Source organism: Poecilia formosa, unplaced genomic scaffold (assembly GCF_000485575.1).
Source record: "Poecilia formosa unplaced genomic scaffold, Poecilia_formosa-5.1.2 Scaffold116, whole genome shotgun sequence".
NCBI lineage: Eukaryota > Metazoa > Chordata > Actinopteri > Cyprinodontiformes > Poeciliidae > Poecilia > Poecilia formosa.
In genome coordinates this window covers 961,697-976,436 of record NW_006800055.1, presented here as the reverse complement: position 1 = coordinate 976,436, position 14,740 = coordinate 961,697, and the positions used below count along the sequence as shown (strand labels likewise).

General features: G+C 35.4%; 1 protein-coding gene across 1 annotated transcript in view; it reads left to right on the top strand.

The window, feature by feature from the left end:
* The first annotated feature begins 8,666 nt into the window (after window positions 1–8,666).
* LOC103143879 (complement factor H-like) overlaps window positions 8,667–14,740 on the top strand; it is a 24,142-nt gene continuing 18,068 nt past the window's right edge. The window contains exons 1-5 of the mRNA XM_016675542.1: window positions 8,667–8,864; window positions 8,979–9,161; window positions 9,265–9,370; window positions 9,453–9,535; window positions 14,410–14,418. Of these exons, the coding sequence (XP_016531028.1) occupies window positions 8,795–8,864; window positions 8,979–9,161; window positions 9,265–9,370; window positions 9,453–9,535; window positions 14,410–14,418 (451 nt within the window). The 5' untranslated portion in view covers window positions 8,667–8,794. The remainder of the gene's footprint in view (window positions 8,865–8,978; window positions 9,162–9,264; window positions 9,371–9,452; window positions 9,536–14,409; window positions 14,419–14,740) is intronic.

Here is a 14,740-nt window from a genome sequence, read left to right as displayed (position 1 = left end):
GGACGACTTTGTTTTTTCTTGGCCCACAAATATTTTCGACTATGATTTTGGCCAACGTAACAAAAAGTTTGGACAAAATTAAAATTTCTACGGCTGATTTTTAACATAAGCAAAAGTAAAATCCTTTTATTTCACACATGGCAACTTTTAGTGGTATTGAGCAATTTTCCATAAGTTATTTACTGAAAGATTTAAGATCTACAGAAAACCAAAGTAATCAGTTTAAAATTAATTTCTCAAACCTCTTTTTGTTACTGCAGGGGTAGAAAAAGTGTGTGATAATGAGCCACAAATAAAGCAGCAATAAGTTGGCCTAGCACAAAATGAATGTGGAAAAAATGTCATGTGAAAACTTTCGTTTTACCATAAATCCCCAAATACATATGGAAAAAATAAAAATAAAATAACAGAGTATTCAGGTCAAAAAATATTTCATTTTATGCAATTTTGCCAAATGGTAACAAGCTAATTTTTTATAAATACACTGATACACACAGATTCTGTCTGAGTAGAGAAAATGAAAGAAGCATGTTAGGGGCCAAGACTGGGTCAGCAAAGTATAGTTTAAAAACTACTAAATATACACATCTATGTGTCATCAGCAGAGATGATACATTAAATGTGTAGCTGCTGCACCACAAGGCATCCAGTCACATCTTCGGAGCACATTTACAGCCTGAGCTCATTAAAAGCATGAGTGAGGATTCCCAAACACACAGTGACCTGGTTTTGTCACTGTTGGGTAAGACGTAGCCATCAATAAAAAATAGCTCTGCAGAGGTTTGGTCCTATTTTGTTGCACGTCTGCAGAGTGATGGATTTTTTTAAAGGGGTCTCAGGAGGAGCCGCCGACATCCGTGAAAGACTGAGGCATTTGCTGTATAAGAGGTCTGCAGTAAACTCACGGCTGCTGTGAGAATTGCAGGCTTGAAGGCGTTGCTGTGTAATACCCCCTCTGTAACCGGCTGCAGTCCAAAACGGGAATGCCACATTAACAAGTTTGCGATTTCTGCAGACCTTAATTCTCTTGACGCCCTGTTTCAGCACTGATGTATAAGGAGAAATGTACAAATGATTTGGCACATTAAGGTCCACATTTGCACCTTTTGCAATAAAAATGTAACTTTTCAGCAGAAGCTCTTTCTCTGGAACCCATTTGGGATAAATAGCTTACATTTAAGACGTTCGACATCTTTTCTCAGGAAATATAGAGCAAAGCTTCTCACTACTTTTGCAAAACAAGGATATCATACACAGAGACAACATTGATTTTATATTCTAATTATTTAGTATTTATAGACATCTTCATTTTTGCTGAAGATATATCTTAATCAAGCAGGTTAGGTAGAGTAAACAGCATTCAGATTAGCAACAGTAATACAGACGACATAGTTATTATAAGCCTCCCACTGAAACTTTACAACTGTTTTTGTTGGCATAAAACTCAGCAAACAAACTGACTATGTAATACTTTTACAGGACACAAAAAGAAGATATGGGAATGAATTGCATAATAAATAAGAAAAAATAAAATTATCGACAAGATTTTTTTTAACTGTTCAGCAGAAGCTCTTTCTGCTTTAAGATTTTAAAAAGCTTCAGAAGCTTTTAGACACCAGGAAATAACAGCAAATAGAAATAAAAACTAACACGAAGAATGTGCTGTACTTATTTTTAAATCAAATGTTCCTAATAAGGAGCTCAAAGTAAATTGCACTTTTCAGCAGGTTTCATTTACTGCCAGCATAAAGTGTCATTTTACCATCAGAACTGCCAGTTAGCTAACTTATTAAGCCTCAGAAAAGTGTAACCTGATAGATGGGCTTTTAAATACTTTAATTGAGATGTTTAGTCAGCACATATTCCATGAAAATTGCATTATTTTGCTTTCATTAGGTGCTTCTGCACTTAATTTTCTCAAATAATGAAAGCAGTAACTAGAGGGAAAAACTCATACTTGTATATTTTTCAAGTCATTTCTCAGTCAAATTAGATTGTGCAATAATTGGAGTAAATTCATTAAGCCCAATTCCCAAACCTTGAGATGAAGCCTTAATTTTCAAGGAACTGACAAGTGTTTTTGAACAGACTATGTACATTCATCACACAAATCAGGCAATGTCATTTGGCTCACTGGGAGCATCTCACAAAGCAACTCTTTCATTTCTTTTCAGCCCTCTCCGAACTAATGAAGAATTATTACTGAGGTTAGTCGAGCACAGGAAGACCTTGTCGCTGTCTGCCTCGCAGAGGAATTAAAGTTAATTGACTGTACTGGGGATTAGGTGTGTTCCAGAACCACAGCAGCCGCCCGTTCCACTGCTCAAGTCCGCTGTGTCAAATTGGCGCAGTGCTTCTTAGAAGACCCTCCCATGTTTTGTTGCGTTATACCTTATGGTGGCAACGAGGGTCATATTTATATGTTGTTTAATTAGTGCCAAAAGAAGCTTAAAAGGAAATATTATTGTGGCTTAATTCAAGACTTTTGGTATAGATAAATCTATAGTTTTATTAATCAGTAATCCTGTCCAGTTCTGTTGATGTTTGAGTTAAAAACGTGGCTTTTTGGAGTTTTCTAGCCTTTTAGGTTTTGATATTCATGCATTAAAGCACTCAACTGGGAACAATGCAATACACTGATTACTATTTTAATTCCACTTTTTATGAAAATAAAATACTCAGATTTAACCCTTCATTTAACTCAAGTGTGCTGAAGCAGTGATGCTTCCTAAAGCTGCAGGACTCGAGGACGGGAGGTGTAGACCACCGCCCCGAAGAATTGTGAGTTTAATTATAATTAATGAACTGATGCTTATGGGTGACTCAGGTTTGAGGCAGAGAATTTTCAAAATTTCACAAATTTCCATTTAACAATTAGGCAGTAATTTGTGTTAAAGTATATAGAATTAAAAAAAAATACTCTGAATATTGTGCTTGTGCTGTAACAAAATGTTTCAGGATACTTCACAAGCCCTGACAACCATGTCATTCACTCCATCCAGGAAATATCTGTTTGTCATTCATGTCTTGGAAGATATCCGGTCAAGGTTGTGCTGTCAGTCCAGCTCCTTTGTGACATCATCTCAGCTTGATATTTCCAAGCTCTATATCTGCAGGCTTGCATAGGATTAGTTCAGCAAATGAGTTGGTGAATCTGAGCATTTTAAGCTCATGCAAATCACTGCTAATCAAAATTCACAGCTATCTGTGCATTCTTTGTCCTTATATCACTGATAAATGACGTCCAGCTCGCTGTGATGTATTTTGTTTCATTTGTTGAAGCCTATAAGTTCTTCACTTTTTGATTATTTTTTTTTAACAATTTGCAGAACAGAAAGACAAAGAGTTGCAGGCCTGAAAACAACTGACAAGGGGTTTTAGGTGTTCCCTTTATTTTTAAACTGCATGCTGCTTCATAATGTCTGGACCTGATAAAATAGTGATCATGAACGCACTAAAAAAACATGAGAGCATGAGAGAAATTCTTATCACGTCAGTGACTCTTAAAGGTTTTCAAACGTTCTTCTACAGACGACCTTCAGCTACGATGTAAACTAATTTACGATATGCAACAAAAAGTGAAACTCAAAGCTTTCGTAAACACAAAGTGATATATTTCTGTTCAATTTTACGCCTGAAAGCTCTTAAAAACCCAAACACCTATTACTCAGAACGTTCCAGTATTATGCAACAAATAGATTTGATGCACAAATATTATATTATAGCCTGCACACGCATGCATTGTCCACAAAAACACCAATTTCGCTGGATGATGGCAGAGTTGTGGAATTAAAGCATGTTAATGGAAAGTTGAGTGGAAGGAAAAAGTTCAACAGAAACGGTTGCACTAGCACAAAGGTCAACCACAGCTTTGAGATGATTCTGAAGCTAATCTGAGACTTTTTGGGGAGACAAGGCATGGACAGGTGTTGCACTTTCTGGTGTTAGGCTGCTCCTGGACAAATGCTTCTTACCTGAAGTCTTACTTTATATCCATATAAGTACTTTATATATACTCAAGGTCTAGAAAAAGAGTGTAAAAGCAAAAAAAATCCAAGTTATTTCAGGTCCTGAGTGAAGTTTCCACAGTCAGTGAGTGGATCAGATGTATTGTGTTTTATCGAGTCCAAAGTCAGTGTAGCCACCCGCAATTCAATCACAGCCTAGGTTTTTGATGGAAAACACAATAATAATAACAAATTAACAGTAATACCCTGTTGAAACACATCACTCTGTGTGTACTAAAGATACACATTACGTTTTTAAAAATACGTTTACGTTTATATTGAACTAATTTAACTTTTTGATAATATCTTTAATTTTAGATGCATTTGCATTGCGTAAAGACTTTGTCAGTCCAGTGATGGGCTCATGCATCTGCTTGTTGAAAGAAGCAGCTGAACTTTGCAGCAACCCCATGTTTCATCATTTTGATTCATTTAGTATTCTTTTTGTGAGAAAAAGGGCCGATAGACTTAACTTAAAAAAAGAAATTAAAGAAAAAGCTGCAGGGAGAATAAAAACGACATAGGCTAGTTAAACTATGTATTTGAACTCGCCATCTTTTCTTCCTCTGCTGTAAGAAATAACAGGTTTGAAGAAAAGGAAGCGCTGGAACTAAATGAGAATAGATTCTCCAGAACAGCAGCCACAGCAAAGACTTATCTTATCTCGACTCGCTGTTATTTTCAAACTGTGCTTGAAAAGGAAAGGCGAATGAGCTTCTCACTCACCAAGACACACAGTTCAATAACCTGTGAAATTATTGTTACTGCTTACTGTATATCATTAGCATTAAGCTCGACTCCTTGGAGAGAACTGAGCTGCTTATTTACGAGGGGCTCAAATAATCATGTTCATCCTGTTAAATAAACAGACGAGGATTATCTTATCCCAACGTGCTAAATGCTTCAGCATCTTCAAACAGACTCAGGAATAAATTGTGCTGATTAATGCCACAGCGGTGTGTGCTGCAGACATGTCTGCTTGGTCATTAATAAATAAAAAACTTATAATGTCTAAAAACCTAAAACAATTCCATAAATAATTAATTTATTAAGTAAGTTCTGTCAGACGAATGTTATACGTCTGCAAATCAGGAGAGTAACACATATTTCAAATATACTGAATAAAAAACATGGAGGTTTTCTCATCTAGTTCTGTGCAGCTTTAATCAGATTTTTACATTTGGCAGTCTCAAGAAAAAAAGCTAAAATATGCAAATAATGTAAGAAGGTGCATTGATTTTGCTGACAGAAAACAGTTGAATGGTTCAGCGTCTTCCTGTAGAAATGAAGGCCCAGGGTTATGGAGAACAGAAGACGCTCTTCTAATACTTTTGTTACACATCCAAAACCAACAGGCAGAGGATAAAACTCTTACTTGGAATAATAAAATCTCCTTCTTTCCATCTGTAGTTCCTTTCTTGCTTGCTTTTAGATGATAATGTGTGTAATTTAAATGTAATAATTCATTCTTGCAATTACATGTTATCTTTTTTTCCAGCTTGTGCTTGGGGCTTCAGAAACAGTGTGGATCTCTTCTGTCCTCTAGTGGAGAAATTAGAAACTGCACAGAGAAAAGGTCTTTGGTAACAATAGTGTGGTGGCCCTCATGAATAAACAGTGGATCTTTTACTTTTACTGGAAAATTAAAACAAATCTGGAATACAGAAAGGGCAGTATTTCCCAGAAATGTTATAATGTTCATTAATAATTCATCCTGTGCTGCAGGTGAATATTTTTAGCCAGGCTTTCAGTAAATGCATACATGTTGCACAGCCACTTCCTGTGGGATTGAGTGTAAAGGGTACAGGGAGAAATCCATTCTCTGTTTCAACCTTACAGTTGTATTTAAAATCAAGTGATTTCTTTCACAAATCTTGTAAAAAAAAATGCACTTTTGTGTTCCTCCATATTGCAATAATTTTAAGAAACCTCCAGTAACAGTTTAAACAGTGGAAGTATAATATTGTACTGACGTATTATAGAAACACTTTAGTGACCAAGTCATTTACAGAATACATTGATTCACAGAATAAGTTTGCTTGACCTCAGCTGTAAATATTAGATTTTGTTTCTTATTTACTGGGACAGTCATCAAATTCTCTGAGTGAAAATTAATCTCACTCTTGAACCATTGTCTACTATTAGTTATGGTGATAACTATTAGAGATTATTAAAGCATTTCACAAATATATTCACAAAACCAATCGCCACATGTAGTGGTCTTTTTGGATGTCTGTGTCCCAGAAATTAACTTTGTGATTAAGGAATTAAGGAAAAGGAAAAATAAAGAAAGTCAATACATTTATTGATCTAAATGCACAGCAGTGATACAGATATAGGTACTACACAGAATCATATATATATATATATATATATATATATTTGTTTTTAATTCGGTGATGTGGTGTGACATCTGTTAACCTCCTCAGAGTGTCACTGTTCTTCCAATAAAACCGGCGGTGAGTCTTTATGGATCAGCCATAGTTTTCAAAATGTGTTCGTAGTTTGCGGTGATGATGTAAAACTGTGAAAAACTATATTTCTTTAACAGATTAAACAAGACATGGACTTCCAGCACTTTACAGACATGCTCTATTAATTGCTTGTATACATTTGAAGTTAAAATGTACACGCAACTACAAATAGAAAAGAAAGTGAGAAAAGAAGGTCGTGTTCTACCTCAGATCCATCGTCTCTGGACACCAATAAAACTGATGAAAAGTGTTTTGCTCTGGTCTCGAATCAGCTTATGGTGTCACTTCTCTTTGGGAACTGAATTTGGACTTCAGCAGGTGTAGCTTTCGCTCTTCCATCTCTGATGGCCGAGAATGTCCCTCTCAGACCTCTATTGGGACTGGACTCTGAATGTCTTTAGAGCCTAAATGTAATTTTAAAAGTTTACATGATGAGCAAGAGCAAAACTTACAGTAAACAAGTCAATCCAACTAAATCCGTGGGTTAATTAGCACAATGTCTTTTCTGTGCTAAAAGACATTGTGCTAATGTCTTTTAGCATTAGCACAATGCTAATGCTAAAAGACATTAGCATTAGCATTGCTAATGGCAGCAGAAAGGCAGCCTTTTTGCTGCCTTTCTGTTCAAACTCTCATCATACTCTTTTCATCTGAGTATGATGAAAAGAGTATGATGAGAGTTTGGTTCAGAAAACCTGCACAGAGTTTGTCACAACTCAACATAAAGTAGTCAAAAAATTTTACTTCAATTAACAAAGCCTGGATTACGTAAGACTAGCTGGAGGCAGAAATGTAACTTAAGGTGACCAGCATGCAGGAAAATATTCTGACCAAGAAAAGAACAGGAGCACAATTATTTCTAAAGCATAAACAAGTCAAGTTATTTTAGATGAATGTAATGTAATGATTAAAGGCTTTTGTTCTAGTCTTGTTCAGATTGTAGTAGGTGTGGATTTTGTGCATCTGGCAACAAATTAGAACAAATGCAACTTCAGCAAGAAAGGTAAAAGGGAGTCAACTCAGCCGGTTTCAAACTCATGACTAATCTGTTCACAACGTGACGCATTTAACATTTTGTAAATATTTTCATGCTGAAATGTAAAACATTTGCTTGATACAATGCAGCCTTTGCAGACCATTGTTAGGCAAGCATGATCCCACATTCCACTTTCTCTTTCTGCATTGTCAGCAGTAACTGAGGAAAGGCTGTTTGCAAAACACACATCTACTTCCAGTCCACTGTCAAGGAAAGCCACTAATTAACTTAACTAATTAACAAAATATATTGTGAATAAAAGACAAGACCAAACTTTGTCATAGGCAAACGGATGACGGAGGAAAACACATTCTGTTTATAAGTTAGTTTGTTTTGTTTTTTTCTCAGAAATGATTTGCTGGCTTGCAGAACTCCTTGGAATCTCATACTATGAGTTTTCTGTTGCAATTCTGGGCCAGATGTGTTTTATAAATTTGTTTTTGTGTGAGTAATTTTTTTAAGCAAAGTGTTGTTCGTTTAGTTCAGAGAAGTTGTACAAACGGCATCAAATATTGAGAAAGATAGGTAAATTCTGCATTGCTCAACATGAACATTCAGTTTTATTTGTTTTTAAACTCAGGTCACACAGTCAGTCTTCTGTTTGTTTGCAAACCCTTTTCTATGGCAGTTCTTAATTTCTCTAAAACACAACTCAGGTGCATTTGAAATTATTTTTAAACTCTCATGATATTGCTTTTTAATATATGAGAAAACTTATTTTCATCTAAATTAAATCTGATTTACTTTGAATGAAATCTATTGAGCTGGTTTGGGAAATGCAGTGAGTTTTGTTTGCTTAATTGATTCCTGCAAATGATTGCCAGAAAAGTAGAAAACAATACAAACAAAACTTTACAGGAATACATGTCTGTTTTTTTGTTGTTGTTTTTTTTACCTCAGATTTATTGATGAAAAAATGACCAAACCAGGGCGTGCAGTTATGTACAATAGGATTACTATTTAAATACTGTTTATTTGATGTCCCATTTGCTTAACCATTCCCAAACCTATTTTTGAAAATATATAGATTCTTTTTTTTGTTTCTAGTTTGTTTATTGAGGAGCTGGTGCATGATTTAAGGGGCTGTTTTTGGTCACTTCTCTTTTCTCCCCTATCTGTGATTTAGGGACTGGAGGCTGAACCCACTTGTGCAATCATTGAGCAATCTTCTTTCCTCTCTCTCTCTCTCTTGTGAAATCCACGGCTCCTTCTCTGTATAACAGTGTAGCTGTCTGCGGTGCCTCGCTCTGTTTGGTGGTTCAGAGTAGAAGGTTAGAATGCACATGATAACGAGGAGCTGCGTCCTACTGCTGTGGTCGCAGTTATTGACTTCTGTAACATGCCAAGGTAAGTCCTAGTACTTCCGTTCATATTTTTTCAATTTTAAAGTATTTTGCGTTTATTGTTTGATGATTTGTTATTGATATAAACCCACTGAAATTGTTTGTTGCCGTCACACAGACTGTACACTTGAACAGTTTCTTAACAGCCGTCACTTTGATTCAAATTTTGACGTAAGTGGTTTGGATGCCACTTACAGCGGAGGAAAACAAGTGAGAGTCCCCTGCAGTGTTGGCTACACTGGCTATTTCAAGCTGATCTGTACTGAGGGGAACTGGATACCTTCTGGCAGAAAATGTGAACGTAAGTTTCAAACGTGTTTCATTCATTCTGCCATTTTTATCTTACCTTTTTCTCCCACTACAGAATATTTACCCATGTTTTGTTCTTGTCCCAATATTTTAAGCGAAATCATGCGGACATCCCGGAGATGCACAATTTGGAGATTTCCGACTTGTGGTCGGAGATGATTATGTGTTTGGATCTCAGATTGTTTACGAGTGCAACCCAGGGTATGTAAAGATAAAATAAGGTCCTTTCTCTGTGAGTTTTGTTGTGAGCATTCTTACAACTCTCATTAAAAACTTTTTACAGTTATCACATGGTCAGTCGGTCAAGCCGCAGGCGCTGCTTGGCAGATGGCTGGGATGGGACCATCGCCGTGTGTGAAGGTATGAGTTGAATATGAAGTTAATTTTTTGTCAATATAAATAAGATACCACTTTCATTTAGAAAAAAAAAACATTTCTCTGCCTGTAGTAAAGCAGTTTGTGAGTCTTTTCAATTGCCTCTAAGTTTTCAAACTGCTTGTCAAAGATGAAACACCCTGAATAAATTTATGACGTCAGGGAGTGATCAGTAGCTGCTTCTCCACTGAACATATAATTGCGCAATTTGACATTTCAAGAATAAATTAAATTTTGTTTAATGGAAAAATTAAAAAAAAAAATCTTTTTCATTAAAATGTTTTGGCATTAGGATGAGGAGATTTTTTTTGGCCATATCAAAATTGGTTTATTTCACAAAACTTCAATGGAAACACCTTTTTGTCATATCACACAAGTTACATTTTCAACAACAGGATATTACCACTGGTACAAACCATGAAGAATAAGATGGCAGGAAGTAGTTGAGGATCTTAGCACAGCATGTTTTTCTATGGCTTATCGTGTGAACAAACTTATTCACGTGATTTTAATTGCGTTCCTTTGCGAACATTTCTAATGGAAACATAGCTACTGATCAGAACTAAACAAAANGTAAAAGTTTTCAGGGAGCTAAATATAGACATGTAATCACAAAAATATGTGAACTACTTTGGAACGTCAAAATGCTCAAAATTAAACAAATAAATACTGCATTGTAAAACAAGAAAGTACATTAAAAAATAATGGATAAAAATATGACAATGAAATTGTGAAATAACTGAAAGAATATTAAATTCTATGCTCATTATTGTGAAATATTATTCTTTTTTTTAATATGTGCATATTCAAATAAAACATTTCACAGTGATTTTTACCCCAATAGTATCTATTGCTGTTGTGTAATTTTTCTTTATTTCCTGCAGTTTTATGGAGGACCAAAACTGACATAATAAGAAATAAAAGCATAAATATATATTTAGTTTTTCTATGTCCTTGCACATGAGTTTCCATCAAGAAATGTATATATTTTCTTTTTCATTTCCCCTAAACATACGTTTTTGTTAAGAAAAGTAGATATTTTGTTTAGTCTTTTTCTTATACAAGCCCTCCTTTTGTCATTGCTAAATTATTTATTTAACTATTTTTTTATTTATTTTACTCATTTTCACCCATTTATTTATTTATTTAATTTTGGCTGAAATGGCTCTCCATAGAATGGCTCTCCATACTATGGAGATACTCCGTGTGCATCTTTATGTTAATGAGGAGAGCTGCCTTCTCTCCTATTGGCCAGTAGAGCTTTGGAACCAACGTCACTGCTTCTGACGTTGTGGGGCGTTTACGTCTCGCGCAGTCGCTCGGTGCATGATTTATGCACAGACCAAAAGAAACTTTGTCCCGGTGGTTTTATTGTGTTACCAACTGCAGTGAAGTTAGTTTTGAGTTAGATATTGGATATTGCAATGTCCGCCTAGCAAGCGGCGTTTAGCTCAAGGTTGATCCGATTTATGAACGATAGCTTCGGCCAGCCGTTCTCCAGCTCCCTCCTCAGCGCTCGGAGGTTCACTTAAGGACTGTCAACAAATTTCCAAACCAAACACTCCTGTCAAACAAATGTTAATAAATGCCTTGTCTTGTGACCAACTCATTCTAAAAAATGGTAATTCATGCTTTTACATGAGTCGCACCGCCCTCTATTAAAATGTCAAGTCATATTCAATATTTTAAATAATTTTAATATTAAATAATATGTTTTCTTCAATAACTTCCATATTATGTGCCATACTGACTAGAAATTAGTGTGTAATTGTTGTACTAAACTGTATGAGACACACGGATGTTTATTCCATTTTAACTCAATTTTATTTTTACCTTTTTTTTTGGTTTAAATGTAGTATTTCTTGTCAATAGCTTCTAGGTCATGTGACCTATTGAGTCAAAATCAGTGTGAAAGCTTGGGCTATTCAAGTTTTTACATGACTTTTATCAGCAAAACTTTTAATTTTTGTATATAGTAATACATCCGTCCATCCATTTTCTAACACCCTTGTCCCTTGGTGGGGCTGGGAGGTGCTGGTGCCCATCTCCAACTAACGTTCCGGGCGAGAGGCAGGGTCACCCTGGACAGGTCGCTAGTCTGTCACAGGGCAACACAGAGACAGACAGGACACACAACCATGCACACATACTCACACCTAGGGAGAATTTAGAGAAACCAATTAACCTGACAGTCATGTTTTGGAGTACCCAGAGAGAACCCACCATGCACAGGGAGAACATGCAAACTCCATGCAGAAAGACACCGGGCCGGGAATTGAACCCAGAACCTTCTTGATGCAAGGCAGCAGCTCTACCAACTGCTGGACCACTGTGCAGCCCTATCGTAATACATTTCTCAGCATTTGCTAGAGAGCTATGTAAAATTATGTCTGAGAGAACTACATAAGACGGTGTTCTTTAGACATTGATCATCATCTGACCACTGAATTGCTTTAGTTTCACAATATTGAGTCCAGTGTTCCACTGTCCTTCATGAAAACAAGGTAAAGGTGCCAGGGGATTTTAAATAAACACTCGCAAGATAACCAAGCAAACAAAAATTAACATAATTAACTAACAGTTCAGACAGAAATGTTGGCTTAATAGTAAACAATCCAGTCTGACCTTCAAAAGTTGATAAGCAAAACCAAATCTCAAGATTCTTAGAAATAATCAGTAGCTTATAGGCAAAGGTTATATTTAAACAGAGAAGATTCACATAACTGTTTTTAAAAAATAAATTAAATTCTTGATAAATGTTTGAGGATGTGAGACTTTAAATGAGTGGTGGGTTCATCTTGGCAGAAGAAAAAGCAGTGACGTAAATGTGGGCTGTCCATGTTACCTTGTTGAGCTGCAGCTGAATTAAAAATGGGACAACCTAAGTAAACTTTTCCTCAGAAAACATCAAGTCAACACAGGCAATGAAGCCTCTGTGGTTTATGTTCCTGGTTCTCCCGGCGTTTCTGAACGTGGAATTTTCCTGGTCACAGAATGGTAAGAAACTGTTTTTTATTCATGTTTTAAAGCCATTGTTATAGAAAACACAAAAAAGCTTTAGTTCAGGCAAGGCAACTCTATTTATCTAGCACCTTTCAGACTCAATCTGCTAAATTATGTAGAAGTTAGAAACATGCATCAAACCAACTAAGATTAAAAAGGTAAAAATAAAGAAAATAACTGAATAAGAGTCTTGTATTTTAAAAGAGGCCACAGTGTCAGTACTCCTACAGTGAACAGGAAGCTTATTCCAGATTTGTGGTGCATAAAAATCCAAGAAAGAAAGAAACATTTTATGTAATCTTGGATGTTTTTTATTATTTGTATATTTCTACATTTTAAATAGCAACCGATAATAAAATAAATATTCTTCTTCTTGTTCTTTTCACTTGTACCAACATATTTTAAAACATTGTTTTTCCCTTATTCTAATAGAATTTTATTTAACTTTTTTGGTCCAAACCCACCGTTTCATTAACTATATTGAAAGATTAATGCATGTGATGTGTTAGTCATTACACATTAATATTATTATTATTATTATTATTATTAATTATGAGTTTTGTAGTTAATTTTATGCCAAAGGGAGCCATGGGGAAGTTGGACTTTAAACAGAGTTTCGTGGCTAGTATGCATGAAGAACTAGAAACTTTTTATAGAGGCTAATTGTATGAGGGGAAAAAGTAGTTTATAGTTCATTGTTTTCAATCCAGCTTCATAATATCAGATCTTTTTAAATCAGCCAGCATAATCTAGATCAGAGCCAGAGCCAGTGGAAACACTCTGCAATATAAATTATCAGTGAAAATTATTTACATATAATTTACTGAAGTAATTATGTAATATCCCCTAAATTGTTATGTATGCACACGTTTTTCTCTGTCCTACTTACTGCTTGTTCACTTGTTTTTTTAAACCCGTTTGAAATAAATAAATGCAAATACAAATACTGTAGATACTTATCTTCCAAAACAAGTAAATAACACCAGAACAGTTAAGTACTTTGGTACAAAAGGGTATGTCAGCATTTACGTAATGGAAATAGGCTTGGACGATAAGGCCAGATACACATGACCCTGATATTTTGGGGGTTCTTATTTTAATAATTTAAATCTCTGACATGTTCTCTTATTTTATTAACTCCCTGTTTTACTTTCAGTGATCACTTGTGAAATTGGTGGACAGGATCCTAATCTGTATGTATCTGGACTAACACCAATTGGTGGTACGATTAAACCTGGACACAAGCTGAGTTTTCTCTGTGCTCCTGGTTATCAGCTGGACGGCTCAAAGGAAACTGAATGTTTACCAACCGGCCAGTGGACCGCTTCCTTCCCATCATGCTCTGGTACGTTCATCTGAAGTGATGTAAAAAAGTATTTAATAATGTTTGATAACGTAAATTCTACGTTTAAATTGAAAAAAACATTCAATCAAAGGGTTTTACTGTTTAATTGGGGGTTTTAATCTTCACATTATGTTGGTTTTACTGAGTTATAATCTCTGTGGCTTATGTTGCAAAACGCTGTTCTTCAGCTAAGTTCACACAACAGTTTTAATTGCTCAAGTCAGATTTTTCTGCTAAAGTCAGCTTTTTTCTTCATGCAACCGCAATCCGACTTCTGTGTGAATGGTTTATGACCCCAAAGCGACCGGGATCAATCAATCAATCAATCAATCAATCAATCAAATTTTATTTGTATAGCACATTTCAGCAGCAAGGCATTTCAAAGTGCTTTACATAATAATAATAAAAAACAGCATGTGACATTGAATAAACAGTAAGAAAGAGAAAGAGATTTAAAAAAAAAAAGATTAAAAAAGATGTAAAAAATGTGAGAATGGCAATTGGACAACATCCGAAGAATGTCCAGGTAAGAGGAAATGGTGCTAAAAGCAGGAAAAATGGAATTTAGTTTTTTATTTTTACATGACTTCAAGAAATTTTGTAGGTTGACAGATGCACTTTTTACTACTTATTTAATAATATTGAAACAGAATTGTTAGTTAAAAATGGTTTCCTCTGGTCTGGTCTGGTTTTCTCAGGCATTCCTTGTAAAGTTGAGCCATTGAGTGTCGGACTGAGACGTGTTGGAAGTGCATCCCAAAATCTAGTGAATCCTGGAGACATATTACGGTTTTTGTGTGAAGATGAGTATGATATGGAGGGTTCTGATGAAGTTCAGTGTTTAGACA